General features: G+C 49.4%; 1 protein-coding gene across 4 annotated transcripts in view; it reads right to left on the bottom strand.

The window, feature by feature from the left end:
* Positions 1–17566, bottom strand: part of KIAA1328 (KIAA1328 ortholog) — a 343620-nt gene that overhangs the window by 133284 nt on the left and 192770 nt on the right. For all 4 annotated transcript variants that reach the window (XM_068251844.1, XM_068251829.1, XM_068251853.1 and 1 more), the window contains one exon: positions 10926–11019. In XM_068251844.1, the coding sequence (XP_068107945.1) occupies positions 10926–11019 (94 nt within the window). The remainder of the gene's footprint in view (positions 1–10925; positions 11020–17566) is intronic.

Genomic DNA, 17566 nt, shown 5'->3' with positions numbered 1-17566 from the left:
ATGCAGGGCCAGAGAGCGCTGTGTGTGATCACTCCCCTTAATCATTATTCACTGCTCTGTTGGCTGGCCCCACCTCCTCTGTATGTGCTGCCCTGATATGACAGCGGGGGGCTCCGCAGAGCCAATAGAGAGTAAGCAGGAGGGGGAGGCTCTTCATATTGGCTCTTGGTAATTTCAGTTTGCCATCCGGTAACAGCCTGTATGAGTTGACATTTTTCTAACTGCTCAGTAAAATCAGCTGTTTTCTGCATTATGGAATGCGGTAATGCTTTATGGATTGAAGCCATAGTCTAATGCCCTACCATATTATTATTATGCATTTACAGTATACAGCACTGACATCTTCTGCAGCACTTTACAGAGTACATAGTCATGTCACTGACTGCCCTCAGAGGTACTCACAATCTAATCCCTACCATAGTCAGTCTAATGTCCCTACCATATTATTATTGTCATGTAATTATATAGCACTGACATCTTCTGCAGCACATTACAGCACGGTGGCGTAGTAGTTAGCTCTCTCGCCTTGCAGCGCTGGGTCCCTGGTTCGAATCCCAGCCAGGGCACTATCTGCAAAGAGTTTGTATGTTCTCCCCGTGTCTACGTGGGTTTCCTCCGGGCACTCCGGTTTCCTCCCACATTCCAAAAACATACGGATAAGTTAATTGGCTCCCTCTAAAAAAATTGGCCCTAGACTACAGTACTTACACTACATAATATAGACATATGGCAATGGTAGGGATTCGATTGTGAGCTCCTTTGAGGGACAGTTAGTGACAAGATATATATATATATATATATATATATACACATATACACATTGTACAGCGCTGCGTAATATGTCGGCGCTATATAAATACTAAATAATAATAATAATAATAAGAATTACAGAGTACATAGTCATGTCACTGACTATTCTCACAGGAACTCACAATCTAATCCCTACCATAGTCAGTCTAATGTCCCTACCATATTATTATCGTCATGTATTTATACAGCACTGACATCTTTTGCAGCATTTTACAGAGTACATAGTCATATCACGGATTGTCCTCAGAGAAGCTCAGAATCTAATCTCTACCATATTATTGTTATTATGAATGTATATACCACTGACATCTCCTGCAGCCCTTTACAGAGTACTGTATATACTCGCATATAAGCCTAATTTTTCAGCACAAAAAATGTTCTGAAAAGTTACCCCCTCTCGGCTTGTATGCGGGTCACTGAAGCAGAATGGATGGTGGAGCAGGTTTTGTTACTGGCAGAGAAGCGTGCAGTAGTAATCCCGGCTCTTGCCATCTGTCTCCCTGCTGTTTTCGTGCACCACATCCCCTGCAACATAGTGCGCTGCTCAAGACTACCTGTCTCCCCTGGCATGTGCAGCAGAGCATGCCAGCAACCATTCAGCGGTGCAGTGATCAGGAATTCTTCCTGGGTGATGTCTTGAGACACAGCTGTATCCTCCTTGGGGCACATCTGGCTATGGGGAAGCGGGATGACTTGTACTGGGGGCATATCTGGCTTCTGTGGAGGGGGCTTACCGGGGAAGGGGCTTACACGCAAGTCAATCACTTTTTTCTGTTTTCTTAGTGAAAAGTGGATACCTAGGCTTATACGCAGGCCAGCTTATATGCGAGTATATATACGTTACATAGTCACTGACTTTCCCCACAGGAACTAACAATCTAATCCCTACCATACTCCAATGTCTCTACCATATCAATATTATTATTATGCATTTATACAGCATTGACATCTTCTGCAGCACATTACAGAGTACATAGTCATGTCACTGACTGTCCTCACAGGAGCTCACAATCTAATCCTACCATAGCCACAGTGTTTTTAAGTTTATTATTATTGACCCTGGGACACTTGCACTGCAAGGTGACTACGCTCACCAATATACTGACCACATAAGAGCATGGAGTGTGAAAGTATAGCGACAAAGCATACTGAAAATGAAAAAAACAGTGTCACCGTAATGCCTTTGTTTCCCCATTACCTCTGCTGCAACGGAGATGCTACATCAATATGTTTGTCCAGTCTGCGCTCTTCCCTTTATTGAGATGCATTAGACGCTACAAAGCTTTATTGAGATTCACAATGTGAACAAAGAGGCCAAAACACAAGGCTATCACGCAGTACATTAAAATCTATTTGAGCTTAATTAAGAAACGTTAGAACGCCAGTAAGGTGACCGGATTCGAGGCGGCGGCCTGCGCCGGCGCTCTCCCGCAATTAAAACGCCCTCCGTCCCCGTCCTGGATCGCTGTAAATTTAAATTATTTTTCAGTAAGCATTAAACAGACTGGTTATTTTGCCGAAGTATCCTAAATAAAACCGGGATAAGTGATATTAATGTTCTGTGGTCAGTATTATTGAACCTCGAAAGCAATAAAGTTTATGAGTCGATAAATATTACATTTGCAGGGTAGTTAAGATTCTGCCTCTGTCCCCGGCGCTTATTACACATTGTAACTGCCGAGTCCACAATACATTATTCATACTCGGGGTGTCACCGCCGTGATGGATTGCCGGGAGAGGCTGTCCTTTAAATAAATCAACAAATAAAAATGCAAATCTTAACATTTTCGGGCTGCAACCTTCCCTTACGTCTTGAATGGGGAACGCAAGTCTCCACATTCTATCAACAGCGAGAGGAGAGGACAATTAACGACCTGCTCCGCCGCTAAGTGGGAGATTAATTTGGCGATCGGAAGGCTTTTATCACCGGTGTACGGAGCCGCGCCGGCCGTTTCTGGCCACTTGCACTTTTCCACGGAGGAGATCGTAAAATAAAAGCGGGAGCAGGTTTCATCTGACGTTCCCCCATCACCGCGCTGGAGCTGGAAATGTCAGCCTCTCACTGCCCTCCGCTAAAAAACTTCCCGAGAAAAGTCGGTGACTTCTAAGAAGTTTAGCACTTGTTTTTTCTGGAGTACTGTGGATCCTCAAGGATGGCTTTCAGGGCAGGAACTTTAAAGTGACACTGAAGTGAAAACAAAACTTCCGATATAATGAATTGCATGTGTAGTATGGATAATAAATAGAACATTAGTAGCAAAGAAACGTCATTTTTATTTTCAGATATATAGCTTTTTTATAACATTGCATTATGTTCTAATATTGCAGTTTACAAACTACATTCTGCATTTTAAACTATGAAACAGAACAGAAATAATGACTCTGAACTTCCCTGCAGTAAGATCTTATCTGAAGTTGTCTTCTGTTTCTTTGATGTAGAAGTGCTTCAGAAAATAGCACTGTAGCTGACCAAAGTTTGGTCTCGGAGAAGCTCTTTTGCATAGTTAACAAGTGAAGTTTCTTAAAGCGGATCCAAGATGAAAAACTAACTATAACAAGTAACTTGTCTATATATCTTATCTAAAGTTTAGATAGTTTACACAGCAAACTTTTGAACCAAGTAAAATTACTTAAAACACATGTGATGTACCTGCAAACGAAATATTCGGCTACAAGGGTTTTTGATTCTGCTACAAAAGGGCACCCTTTTATAGATTGGATTTTTTATTCGGGGGTGCTGGGGGGGGGGGGGCTAATGGGTTGGGATTAGGCATCACAAATGGGGGGGGGGGGAGGTGTCATAGGGTTAGGCACCACCGGGGGGTCTTCGGGTTATGGTAGGGTTCTATGTGAGAGTAGAGAGACGTTAGGTCAAAGTAATCACCAGGGGCTGTCTTGGGGCTAGGCACCACCAGGGCGAGTCTTGGGGCTAGGCACCACCAGGGGGAGTCTTGGGGCTAGGCACCACCAGGGGGAGTCTTGGGGCTAGGCACCACCAGGGGGAGTCTTGGGGCTAGGCACCACCAGGGGGAGTCTTGGGGCTAGGCACCACCAGGGGGAGTCTTGGGGCTAGGCACCACCAGGGGGAGTCTTGGGGCTAGGCACCACCAGGGGGAGTCTTGGGGCTAGGCACCACCAGGGGGAGTCTTGGGGCTAGGCACCACCAGGGGGAGTCTTGGGGCTAGGCACCACCAGGGGGAGTCTTGGGGCTAGGCACCACCAGGGGGAGTCTTGGGGCTAGGCACCACCAGGGGGAGTCTTGGGGCTAGGCACCACCAGGGGGAGTCTTGGGGCTAGGCACCACCAGGGGGAGTCTTGGGGCTAGGCACCACCAGGGGGAGTCTTGGGGCTAGGCACCACCAGGGGGAGTCTTGGGGCTAGGCACCACCAGGGGGAGTCTTGGGGCTAGGCACCACCAGGGGGAGTCTTGGGGCTAGGCACCACCAGGGGGAGTCTTGGGGCTAGGCACCACCAGGGGGAGTCTTGGGGCTAGGCACCACCAGGGGGAGTCTTAGGGTTAGGCACCACCAGGGGGGTCTTAGGGTTAGGCACCACCAGGGGGGTCTTAGGGTTAGGCACCACCTGGGGGGTCTTAGGGTTAGGCACCACCTGGGGGGTCTTAGGGTTAGGCACCACCTGGGGGGTCTTAGGGTTAGGCACCACCTGGGGGGTCTTAGGGTTAGGCACCACCTGGGGGGTCTGATGGTTAGGCACCACCAGGGGGGTCTGATGGTTAGGCACCACCAGGGGGGTCTTAGGGTTAGGCACCACCTGGGGGGTCTTAGGGTTAGGCACCACCTGGGGGGTCTGATGGTTAGGCACCACCTGGGGGGTCTGATGGTTAGGCACCACCTGGGGGGTCTGATGGTTAGGCACCACCTGGGGGGTCTGATGGTTAGGTACCACCTGGGGGGTCTGATGGTTAGGCACCACCTGGGGGGTCTGATGGTTAGGCACCACCTGGGGGGTCTGATGGTTAGGCACCACCTGGGGGGTGTCAGGGTTAGGCACCACCTGGGGGGTGTTAGGGTTAGGCACCACCTGGGGGTGTCAGGGTTAGGCACCACCTGGGGGTGTCAGGGTTAGGCACCACCTGGGGGTTGTTAGGGTTAGGCCCCACCAGGGGGGTTAGGAGCTAACCCTTAAAGAGAACCCGAGGTGGGTTTGAAGAATATTATCTGCATACAGAGGATGGATCTGCCTATACAACCCAGCCTCTGTTGCTATCCCAAACCCCCCTAAGGTCCCCCTGCACTCTGCAATCCCTCATAAATCACAGCCACGCTGCTGACAGCTTGTCAGAGCTGGCTGTGTTTATCTCTATAGTGTCAGTCTGCTGCTCTCCCCGCCTCCTGCAGAACTCCGGTCCCCGCCTGCATCCCTTCCCTCCCTGCTGATTGGAGGGAAGGGACAGGGGCAGGGACCGAAGCTATGCAGGAGGCGGGGGAGCAGCTGAGACTGACACTACAGATGTAAACACAGCCTCACAGCAATGCTGTGATTTATGAGGGATTGCAGAGTGCAGGGGGACCTTAGTGGGGTTTGGGATAGCAACAGAGGCTGGACTGTATAGGCAGATCCAGCCTCTGTATGCAGATAACATTCTCTAAACACACCTCCGATTCTCTTTAACACTCTGTGTGAGAGTAGGGAGTAGTTAGGTCATAGTATTCATTAGGGGCCGTCTTAGGGTTAGGCATCACCAGGGAGGTTAGGGTTAGGCAGCATCAGGGAAGGGTTCTGTGTGAGAGTAGGGAGAAGTTAGGTCATAGTAATCACTTTTCTCAGCTATATTTCGAGCCCTTTTATACCCCAACAAATTTTGCCTATAACGGCATCCTTTTTATTAACTAAATCTAGCTTTTTCGGCTACACTGGGCCCCCTTTGTAGCCAAATTTGGCATATGGGCTACACCAGGCGCCCTTTTCAAATGGATGTGGATGGAGAATTCCATTGATCACAGTGGACAAACAGGATGTGGGAGAGGAGAAAGAGTTTGATGAAGTAGACTACACGGGAGGCAAGTATGTTTATTTTTACTTTTAATTTTCAGTTCAGGTTTGCTTTAAATTTACTTTAAGCAAGCAGTATTTGACATTTGCACAGGAAGACCACTTTGCAAACAGCCAGCCAGGCAGTAAAATAAAAATACTGTATTTTTTGGACTTGGACTCACTTTTTCTCCCCCAAAAGTGGGGAAAAAAGTCTTATACTCCAAATGCAGGCAGTTCCTAACTTGTGAGCGCCTGCCAATACAAACCTCCGACCGGCCGCAATGTCGGCGACTACCTGTACTGTGCCCATGCAGAGGACGACACAGGGGGACACAAAGGGGCATAGAGGGGGACAGAAAAAGACACATGGGGGACAGAGGAGGACACAAGGGGGACAGAGGAGGACACTGGGAGACAAGAGGTACAAGGGTGGCACCATGGATGCACCAGGTTAAGTTTTTATTTTTTTCCCTTGGTTTTTGTCTTCTAAACCTGCATCTTATGGTCAGGAGCGTCTTATAGTCCGGAAAAAAGGTAATTTAATGCTAAACTGGTTCTTGTGCAATGCACATATTTTGCGTGTTGCACATTTTTATATGTTCCCCAAAATAGGAATAGTAAAAAAAAAAAAAAAGCACAATAAAGGAAAGCTCGACCTTCCCTCTCAGGGGTTAAACTTGGAGGAGGAAGGCGGCGTGTAAAATATATGGACACATCAATAGCATCTTACACATACGCGATAACATAAGCTAAGGACGGATAGGAGTGTTTTATTATAAGCCGCGCGAGAAGCCCGGGATAATTGTGGCCGCCTTTCCTGCGCAGAATTTAGCATCTTCCTCGTGTCTAAAGTGGTTTATTCAGCTTCCATTTCGGGGAATTTGTCCCTTATCCCATCCGGGGATGAAATATTGATGAAAAGGGGCGCGCGGGAGCCGCCACCAGGGAGAAATAATATTCCTCAATATAATTAAGCTCCATTTCAAAAGTAATGCATTTAAATTTATATCAAATGCCTCGGACGGGCCAGGCCGCCAATCCCAATCAGACGGGATTATGGGATCCAGGTAACTGTTCCCCGTCAATTACCGGGGCTTGATTTTCAATTTATATTCAAAAGAGGGGCTTGTTCCGCGCGCGGGGAGAACGTCTCCGTTTCAGGTACGTTTCAATTACAGGGGATTTCCAGTGGCAGGCAATAAACAAATAGATTTATGGCCAGAGACCCCCCCCCCCCCTCTGCCAAGCGGTTCACGGTCGTCAGAGAATGAGGGAGGAATGTCACGCTACGAGAGCAGCGCGCTGCATATTGATGGGTACAACTTAATTGCTGTGGTGTCATCCGTTATACGGCCGCTGACCCGACATAAAATATACCGGACCTTGCGAGGTGCAGCCAATCTGTGACATCATCATACGTGTTGCCATGTTATGCTGGTCGTATGCCTGGTTTCAATGTTCTTTTGTTTTGCTCTGAAATCGCCTTTCTTTTTATGTGTATGGAGTCATGAATATCCCCGCCCCTTCCTGTCTCTGTACAGCAAGGACCCCTTGCCCACCCCTACACATGTGACACTTAAAGGATTTGTGGGTGCCAGTATTAAAAGAACCTTAAAGGAATACTTTAGGGGGGTCGGGGGAAAATGAGTTGAAGTTACTCGGGGCATCTAATGGTCCCCCGCAGACATCCTGTGTTGGCGCAGCCACTCACCGATGCTCTGGCCCCGCCTCCGGTTCACTTCTGGAATTTCAGACTTTAAAGTCTGAAAACCACTGCGCCTGCGTTGCCGTGTCCTCGCTTTCGATGAGGTCACCTGGAGTGTATAGTACAAGCCCAGTATGGTCTGTGCCTGCGCAGTGCTCTCTTGGTGACATCAGCCGGAGCGAGGACACGGCAACGCAGGCGCAGTGGTTTTCAGACTTTAAAGTCTGAAATTCCAGAAGTGAACCGGAGGCGGGGCCGGAGCATCGGTGAGTGGCTGCGCGGGCACAGGATGTCTGCGGGGGACCATTAGATGACCCAGACAAGTTCAACTCATTTTCCCCCGACGCCCCTACAGTATTCCTTTAGGGATTCTGAAGCATGTTTACAAAAACAAAAACAAAAACAGACACTTACCTGGGGCTTCTATTTGCCCCCTGCAGCAGTCATGTCCCGCGCCGTTCTCCTACAATCCTCCGTTCCCCGCTGATGATCGGAGGAGGATGGCGCGGGACATGACAGCTGAAGGGGGCGAACAGAAGCCCCAAGTAAGTGGCAGGCAATAAACATGCCACAGAACCCCTTTAAAGAAAATTTGTGAAAAGTCCCCGCCCCCCACGGGATACTTACATTCGGGAGGGAGAAAGAGCCTGTGCCTGAGCCTGAGCCCGATAGTAAAGCTGCTACCAGGGCCGGATTTGTACCTTTTACCGCCCAAGGCCCACTATGACCAGCTGCCCTCCCTCCCTCATCTCGACACCCCCCCCCCCAAACTTATACACACTTTTCTTCCCCGAGTAAAAAGCCTTAGAAAAAAAAAAAGAAAAGATCCTCCCGGTGTCCACTGTTCCTTCACTGGGACCCTGTGACCATATTCAGACCCACTGCAGCCTGGGATCCTCTTCTTCCTTGTGACTGCACTCCCGTCTGTGTGCAACTGTACCGGATCTGTGCGACTATGGTCTGCACATGCCCAGTAGCTCAAACCCTTTTGTGCATGACTGTTTCCTCTGTGCACAAGTAACTTTGGACTAATGGGAATGTGAGGACCATACTCGTGCATGTCCATTACAGTTGCACTTGTACATGGGAGTGCAGCCATGAGAAAAGCTAGTCCCTGGCAGCATTTGGGGGCTGAATATGTTCATGACCCCCAGTACAGGTAGCCATATATTATGTCCACCCCTTTAGTATAGGTGGGACAGGTGCTCCCCCCTCCAGTATAGTTAGTCAGGTGCTGTTCTCCTTTACCCCCCTTTAGTGTAGGTAGCCAAATGTTATGCCCCTCCCCCCCTTAGTATAGGTAGCCTAATGTGGTCCCTGGTCACCCAGCCTCTTTAGTATAAATAGTCAGACGCTGTCCCCCTTGCCCCCCCCCCCCCCCTTTAGTATAGGTAGCCAGATGCCTTCCCTGTCACCCTCCCCCACCCCTTTATAGGTAGCTGAATGCTGTGCACCCTCCCCCTTAGTATAGGTAGTCAGATGCTGCCCCCTCCCTCCCCCCTTTAGTATAGGTAGCTGAGTGCTGTCCCTCCCCCCAAATTAGACAGCCAGATGCTGCCCCCCTCCCCTCCTTTAGTATAGGTAGCTAAGTGCTGCCCCCCTCCAATTAGACAAATTAGACAGCCAGATGCTGCCCCTCCCCCCCCTTTAGTATAGGTAGCTAAGTGCTGCCCCCCCCCAAATTAGACAGGCAGGTGCTTCCCCTCCCCCCCCCTTTAGTATAGGTAGTTAGATGTTTTCCCACCTGCCCCTCCCCTTTACTATACGTAGCTCAACATTGTGCTCGCTCCCCCCCCCCCTCCGCACTTAGTATAGGCAGCCAGATACTGTGCCCCCACCCCCCTCCACACAGGCTTTAGTATAGGTGCTTAGACCCTTTGCACCGCATCCCCCCCCCCCCCCCCGGCCCGCAACCAGACACTGTCGTCAAAAGAAAAAAAAGTTGAATCTCCAGTGCGGACATTGCCTTCCTCTCTGAGCGGCTGCGGGAACGGAGTCACTCACCTCACTCCAGACTTCCAGCGCCGAAGCTTCCTCTGCCAGCCGCCGCTGTGCATCTCTATCTCCTGCTGTCGATCCCCGTCATGTGACTCGCTGGCACATTACCGGCGAGTCACATGACGGGGATCGACAGCAGGAGATAGAGATGCACAGCGGCGGCTGGCAGAGGAAGCTTCGGCGCTGGAAGTCTGGAGTGAGGTGAGTGACTTAGTTCCCGCAGGCGCTCGGAGGGGAGGAGGCGCCGGGGCGGCCGCTAACAGCCTCACTTCTAAAATGAGCTGCCCGTCTGCTAAGCCTGGTCTGATCACTGCTGCTGCTGCAGGCTCGCCTCAGGCCAGTGAAGGGGCGAATGCAACTGCGGACATACGGAGCAATTCCTGGTGACAGGTGCAATCAACCTGTCACCACCCGCCCCTCTAACTAAGCTGAATTATGGCGCCCTAGGAACGTGCCTTGGGGGCCTTTCCCCAAATCCGGCCCTGGCTGCTACTGTGCCGGTTCGTGGTAGGTAAATATTGCAGTAGCTACCGCACCACAGTCAACATTCTTGTCAGCTGTATTTTCGGGGGAGACAGCGCTGGACCCCTGAGGCTAAGGAGGATGGAAGCATCATTAGGACCCAGAGGCTTCACCCTTCCCCTCCCGGGGGGGTTGTTACAGAGTCTCTTTAAAGCATACCAGTTGCATGGCATCCTGCTGATCTTTCTGGCATCAGCAGTGTCAGAATCACCCACCTGAAACAAACATGCAGCAAATCTAGTCAGACTTCATTTAGAAACATCTGATCTGCTGCATGCTTGTTCAGGATCTATGGCTAAAGTAAAAGGTAGAGGATCAGCAGGACAGCCAGGCAATTTACATTGTATAAAATAAATGTCAGTCTCCATATCACGCTCGCTTCAGGTGTATTTTTTTTTTTTAAAATAGACCTCCAGGTAAGGGTACCATGCATGGAAGGTATTGATGCTAGTTGTCCATAGAATCCAGTCCTATGAATTGCAAATCAGAACTGTATACTGACAGTTGGAAGCAGGACAAAAGTTTTGACAGCAACTAACAGTCGTTCTCACATACACTGAGAAGTGAAAATTACTTCCTGTTACGTCAACAGAAGCTGAAAACCTGCTGCAAAGCCAATTTATGTAGCTTGGAACAGTGCTATGGAGGAGCAATTTTAGGTACCTGGAGTTGGTGGTTTCAAAAAACTGAGGAGTCTGAGTACCAACTCTACACCCCTGGCTTGGAAATGGACCAAACGAATGCAGCGGCTTCTGCATTTGATTGGTCTATTTCCAAGCTGCATAAATTACCATCTCATTGGCTATCCCCGGGATTTCAGCAAAGATTACTCCCGTTTCTTATTAAAGCCAGTTTGGTAAGTTGAATTCCGGAAATATCTGGCATTATTGCCTACCGTAATATTCCTTTATGTCCTGGAGAAGTGTTAGCGTTCCTCTCTGTTCTGCGGTTGGCTATAGGGGGCGAGGTAGCGGCATCATTCCGAGAGCCTGCAATTATCCAGAAGAGAGCAGATTATACCAGGAACACAGTGCTCCAGTATCAGTAAAGGTATTATAAGAAGAATCTGATATGACTGTACACTCACTGAGCACTTAATAAGGAACACATGTAAACCTGCTTATATCATCTATTTAAAGTGAACCTCCGGACTAAAAATCTACTCAGCAGAACTGAAAAGGTTTGGTGTTTCTTTAACAGTTTCACAGCATCAGAACTTTGTTTTTCTTACCAAAGCATCATTTTTAGCTGCATTTTTATCTAAGCTCCACCCATCAAAGAAAAAAAGCCCGAGCTTTTTTTTCCCTGATGCTGTGAAGAGCATGATGGGATTTCCTATGTTATTCACATTGCCTAGCAACTGGGAGAGGTGATCAGGACACCGGACAGTCGGAACTGTGGCTCATGCTCCCTGTCACCTCCTTTCAACCAAAAAGATGGCTGCCATCATGAAATCAAACATTTGCCTGTTCTTTTAAAACAGTGTGGGTAAGATATTATAGTACCTATCTATTTTAATTAACATAACTAATGTAACTTAATGACAGTATGTTTGTTTTGGCTGGAGTTCCTCTTTAACCAATCACTTGGCAGCTGTGCAATGTATGGGATCTCAAAAGCAGGTCAAGAAATTCAGTTCATTATCCTATATACAAAACAAAACAATGGAGGAAAATCTGAACTCTGTGGTTGGACCAAAGTATAATGGGTGGAGCCAGTGTGCGCATTTCTTTAACTGCTGATTTACTGAGAAACCCATACACGGCAGTCTCTATTAGAGATTGCAAAACACAAGCCAGTGAGCAGCAGCTCTGGGGATAAAAGGAGAATAGCCAGACTGGTTCAAGCTGACAGAATGGCTATGGCAAACCTTATACAGGTGATACACGATGTACAACCAGGCAAAGTAAAACCGCCATGCTGGGCTCTATATTGTTACTTCCGGGAAACACAAGATGTGGGTGGAGACCATGGAGAGCCTCCAGGAGCATTGTGGGATATTGCCGGCAGTGAGAAAAGAGCAGAGGAGCAGAAGAAAGCGCAGAGGATGGGGGTAAACAGAAAGGCACGGGGGGAACGCAGAGGAGGCAAAGAAGGAGGCACTGTAAGCACAAGGAGACAGGTAGCACAAAGGGACACAGTGAGGCAGAGATAAAACAGAGGGGGACACTAAAGGCACAGGGGAACAGTGGGGCAGAGATGGCACAGAGTTGGCCATTGAAGGCACAGGGGGACAGAGGTGGTACAAGGGGACACAGTGGGGGCAGAGATGGCACAAAGGGGGTCAATGAAGGCACCGGGGGACAGAGGTGGTACAAGGGGACACAGTGGGGCAGAGATGGCACAGAGGGGGCCAATGAAGGCACAGGGGGACAGAGGTGGCACAAGGGGACACAGTGGGGCAGACATGGCACAGAGGGGGCCAATGAAGGCACAGGGGGACAGAGGTGGCACAAGGGGACACAGTGGGGCAGAGGGGGCCAATGAAGGCCACAGGGGGACAAAGGTGGCAGAGAGGGACACAGTGTGGGCAGAGATGGCACAGAGGGGTCACTGAAGGCACAGGGGGACAGAGGTGGCACAAGGGCGACACAGTGGGGCAGAGATGGCACAGAGGGGTCACTGAAGGCACAGGGGGACAGAGGTGGCACAAGGGGACACAGTGGGGCAGAGATGGCACAGAGGGGGCCAATGAAGGCACAGGGGGACAGAGGTGGCACAAGGGGACACAGTGGGGCAGAGGGGGCCAATGAAGGCACAGGGGGACAGAGGTGGCAGAGAGGGACACAGTGTGGGCAGAGATGGCACAGAGGGGTCACTGAAGGCACAGGGGGACAGAGGTGGCACAAGGGCGACAGTGGGGCAGAGATGGCACAGAGGGGTCACTGAAGGCACAGGGGGACAGAGGTGGCACAAGGGGACACAGTGGGGCAGAGATGGCACAGAGGGGCCAATAAAGCCACAGGGGGGACAGAGGTAGCACAAACGGACACAGTGGGGCAGAGATGGCAAAGAGGGGGACAATGAAGGCACAGGGGAACACAGAGGCAGCACAGTATTCCGACTTGCATACAAATTCAGGTTAAGAATTAACCTACAGTCCCTTATCTCATTTCATCAACCAGGGACTTCCTTAAACTCTTTACAATTGTGGCCATCAGAAAAGCACCTTGGATTTTACATGGAAACCTTGAGACAGGTGAACGAAAGGCACTCCGCGCAGCCAACAATAGAGGGCTGGAGCAGCAGTGGCCACAAAGGGACACAGTGGGTCAGAGATGGCACAGAGGGGGCCGATGAATCCACCATGAAGAGATATCCACCATCCAAGACCTCTCGTTTCCGTTAGATTACTACCAATGTACAGCAACATAGGAGGAAAGTAATTTATAGCTCATTTTACTCTGAAAGAAACAAACATACTTCTTATTTTTATGTTTTTACATGTAATTTACATTTTTAGTGATATTGGTCCTTTAACCAGTTCAGCCCATCTGGACGAGTATTGTCTTCCAGATAGGCGCCGCTCAAGTCTATCTGGCAGCATATCCACGTCCAGTGTATGAGAGGCGGTGCATGCACGGGGCCACGGCCCTGCGCATCCTGGTGGTTTTTTTCCATGTCAGCAGTTGGGGAAGGGAGGCACGGCTTTCCCATACCTATCGCATTGCATGTAATGAAGGGACATGACCTAGTTCAGGGGCCATGTCCATTCATAATAAAGATCGTGAATGAAAATATAAAAAACACTTTCTGGTAATCCAGGGAGTGTTTCTATCACCATCTAGTGGCGAAAAGTTAAATTACACACACCACATATTTTTAATAAAAATAATAATACAATAATATAATCAATCCCTTTCAAAGCCCCCACTCCAGTCAACAAGCAGATTTTTTTTTTTATTCCATAAATAGTTATCTTAGGGACTTAGGGTTTTTTTTTAATATGCATGTCATGAGGGTATATTACCGTTATTTTAGTACATAGAATTGACCGGACACAAACACCTCCCCCCCCCCCCCCCCCCCCCTTAAACAGAAAAAAATACACCTTTATTTCCAAATATATTGGCACCATACAGTGTGCTGGGAACATAATTTAAATGGTGTGATAGCCGGGACTAATGGGCAGATAAATTGGTGGGATTTTTATTTATAGTAGCATTGCTTTTCTTAAAACTATAGGGGATGGAATCAGAGAAATAGTATAGGTTTTCTTTTTTTTACGTGTGATCAGTAGTGAAAAAGTTGTTGGTGAATGAATGGGAGGAGCGCTGACAGGGGAAAAATACTTCCGTCCCGAAGGTGAAAACACCTGTAGGCGGTTTAAGGATACCAGAACCTGTTCTCCTTCCTACCCCATCGATCTACCTAATTTGCCCTCCGGCACCCTCTTCCGGGTCGCCAGAGTCGGGCTTCACTGCATCTGTGCTGGCCCGGCTGTACGCGTCCTACAGCGTGTAATCAGGAGCACTCTTCGCATGACGCAATCGTGACATCAGTGCTTCTGTCCGCAGTTGCGCGCTTAAAGGATGCGCAGTCGGGCCAGCAAAGTCACAGTGATGCCCGACTCCGGCGAGCCGGAAGAGGGTGCCGGAGGCAAATTAGGAAGATCGGAAGGGTAGAAAGGAGAACATGGGAGCGGTGGGCATTAGGAAGGCATGCCTGCTCTCCATACGTGCCTGCTCCCCCCCCCCCCTCCCTCGTTTCTCCTATTTACTTTAGTTCTGGTATCCTTTAAAGAGCCATTTTCCAGTGTCACATTCCCACAGTTATGACTCAAACTATTGACATGAAAAAGCTCTCCCGGTGGAAGTTAAATATCGTCAGTTGTCTGCGGGTGAAGCCGGAGGTTTAAAGCGAGCGCAGCCTGTAGAGTTCTCCTGAAGGCAGAGCAGGCATTGATTGGCGCAGATAATGCAGCTCATGCCTCAGAATTGGGAGAGGAAGGCTCACAAAGCAGCACTCACGTGTCAGCTGCCTATATGGTAGAAGTAATAGGGCCTGAACCCCTGTTAGTCAAAACTGATTCGGCTCCAAATTAGAAATTGATTTTCGCCGGACACGAGGCGTCTGAGGGCTGCCAGCCTTTGTTGCCGCGCGCTGAAAGGGATTAACCTTGCCTGCTGTTTGGGATCAACCTGACGACACTATTTGGAGCCAAATAAAAAGTCCTTTTAATGCGAGCGCGGCCTTGGAGAGCGACGCCGGTTACTTTTTTTCTCTTTAAGATCAAATCTTTGCAATTTCAGGATTTCTTTTTCTTTGCCGCTTATTGTGTAATTTGTTTGGCGGAGGCAGCAATCCATGCAGAGAAAGGAGAGGTTGAGAAGGTTAGATGGGGCTTCAGTGGTAATAATAGTGTGTGAGGAGCGGGGAGATGGCTGGAGATGAAGGACGTGGAAAGACGCTTTTGCTTTCAAATAACGGATTTCTGATGGCAATAATGCGGCTGGGAGAAAACACTGGAGGCTGTTGTAGAGATGAGTGTGATGAGGCCCGGCTCACATGCCCCGGAGGGCTGCAGGAGAGGTCAGGTCATTCCAGGATAAACAGACCACGCTGGCCTTCTTTAGAGCGGATTTAACCCTACATGAAGTTCATGTGGTGAGCTGACCAATGATCCCAACTACAGCACAATGCAATTCTAGACAGGGAGGTGGCTATCCACCACCTTTGAGGAGATGTCCATTTCTAAATTTGTTACAAAGCCCCATAGGGTAAAGAGGCACCGTTGTGATCCAGGGCTGTGGAGTCGGTATATAAATGATCCAACTCCAACCCAGGTACTCAAAATGGCTCCAACTCTTCAACTCCGACTCCTTAGTCTAATTCTTACCAGGTTGTAGATTTGGTACAAAAATCATCGGATCCGACTCCCCCGTTTATGAAACCTCAGACTCCATGTATCCAAAACTACTCTGACTCCACAGCCCTAGCTGGAACTTTGAGCACCTGCGGCAAATTGACTATTTGGGCACCCCATAGGTGCGAATTCAAAATATCGGCTATTGAGCACCAAAAGCAGAAATTTGGGTGCCCTATGGAAAGCAGGCGTCAGGCCTGTGCAACCAAATTTTTCAAATTGGGAATTCTCCTGGAATAGGAAAATTCTCATTGGTTCATGTGGATTAATGAGAATCCTCACTGTTGCTAGGTAGGATAGGTAGGATTCACACTGATTTTTTTATTTTAAAATCAACAGGAAGAAACCTTGCGTCTCAGTCGGCGGGCATGCAGCGAACGAGCGGCGACAAAGGGAAAAACTGCAAAAGTGCTAGTGGACAGATAGTGACCCAAACACAGCAGCCCGTGTGAACGACACATATGCTGCGTTTGCATGGAGATCTGCTGCGGCTTTCATGTGCAGACAAGCTCTCCCACTGAGGGCTGCACACAGGTCGTATTCACCAATAGGCACTGTAGGCCAGTGCCTACAGGCGGCCCATGTATGAACGGCAGCTCGCTGGCCGCCGCTTCCCTCCCTCCTTCTGCAGAGAGTCTATGAAGAGACTCACTGGCACTGGAGAGGGGGAGCTAATTGTACATTTTGGGGGGGGAGGAGGAAAAGTGGGCACATCTGGCTATCAGGGAGGGGAAAAAAATTGGGTTGGGGCTGCTTAAGGGGGTTCTCTGGGGGAGGGGGGAGTGTTTTTAAAATAAGGACAGACACTTACCTAGGGCTTCTACCGGCTCTCTGCAGCTGTAATGTCCCACGCCGTCCTCCAATGATCCTCCGTTCCCTGCCACCGTCCCGGTGTAACTGCGATCCTAGTAAGACCTGTGGCTGCTTGGCCGCGCGCATGCTCGTTCCCTCATCATCAGGAGCTTATTGCACAGGCGCAGTACAAGAAAACTTCATACCGCCCCTGCGAAGTAAGCTCCTGACGCGTGCGGGAGCATGCACCATTCGTCTTGTAAGACAAATAATTGACCGGTGCCGGCGGCGGGGAATGGAGGATCGCAGGAGGACGGCGCGGAACATGACAGCTGCAGCGGGCCGGTAATAGCCCCAGGTAAGTTTCCAGCACAGTAACAATCCTATTGGAGTTGGGGTTTAATGTGTAGGAATGCTCATCTCTCTGCCAGCTGCTGGACACCATGTGATCGGTGCCTAGGCTGTAAGTGGCATCCAGAAGCTTTGTGAATACCCATTTTCAGCCACGGCGGGAGAGAATGACTGTCTCATAAAGCCGCGGCGCTGCTCCGTGCTGCTGACCGGAGCCCTTGTGTTTCAGGAGGAGAGTGAATTTTAATGACAGGTCGGCTCTAATCCGTTTGATCCAGAGGAAAGGGAAACTGAAGAAATCCCCAGCGAGGCAGCTGCCAATTAACCCTCGCAGAGGGAGGCAGGGAAAATATCTTTCTAAATCCAGTTACTGGCAATCGCATTAATTCCCTGGATCAATCACTCCGCTGATTACCCTGACTAAACATAGCAGGAGAAGCTGCCTTCTGCTAAGGAGAAGAGACAATCGCTATTCCGCCTCTCACCACTGGTCACCGCCACTACCTTCAGCACAGGCTACAGGTATA

The sequence above is a fragment of the Hyperolius riggenbachi genome, chromosome 1 (assembly GCF_040937935.1).
Source record: "Hyperolius riggenbachi isolate aHypRig1 chromosome 1, aHypRig1.pri, whole genome shotgun sequence".
NCBI classification, from domain to species: Eukaryota; Metazoa; Chordata; class Amphibia; order Anura; family Hyperoliidae; genus Hyperolius; species Hyperolius riggenbachi.
Note: the sequence above shows the minus strand (reverse complement) of the source record. Positions and strands in the feature narration are given on the sequence as shown.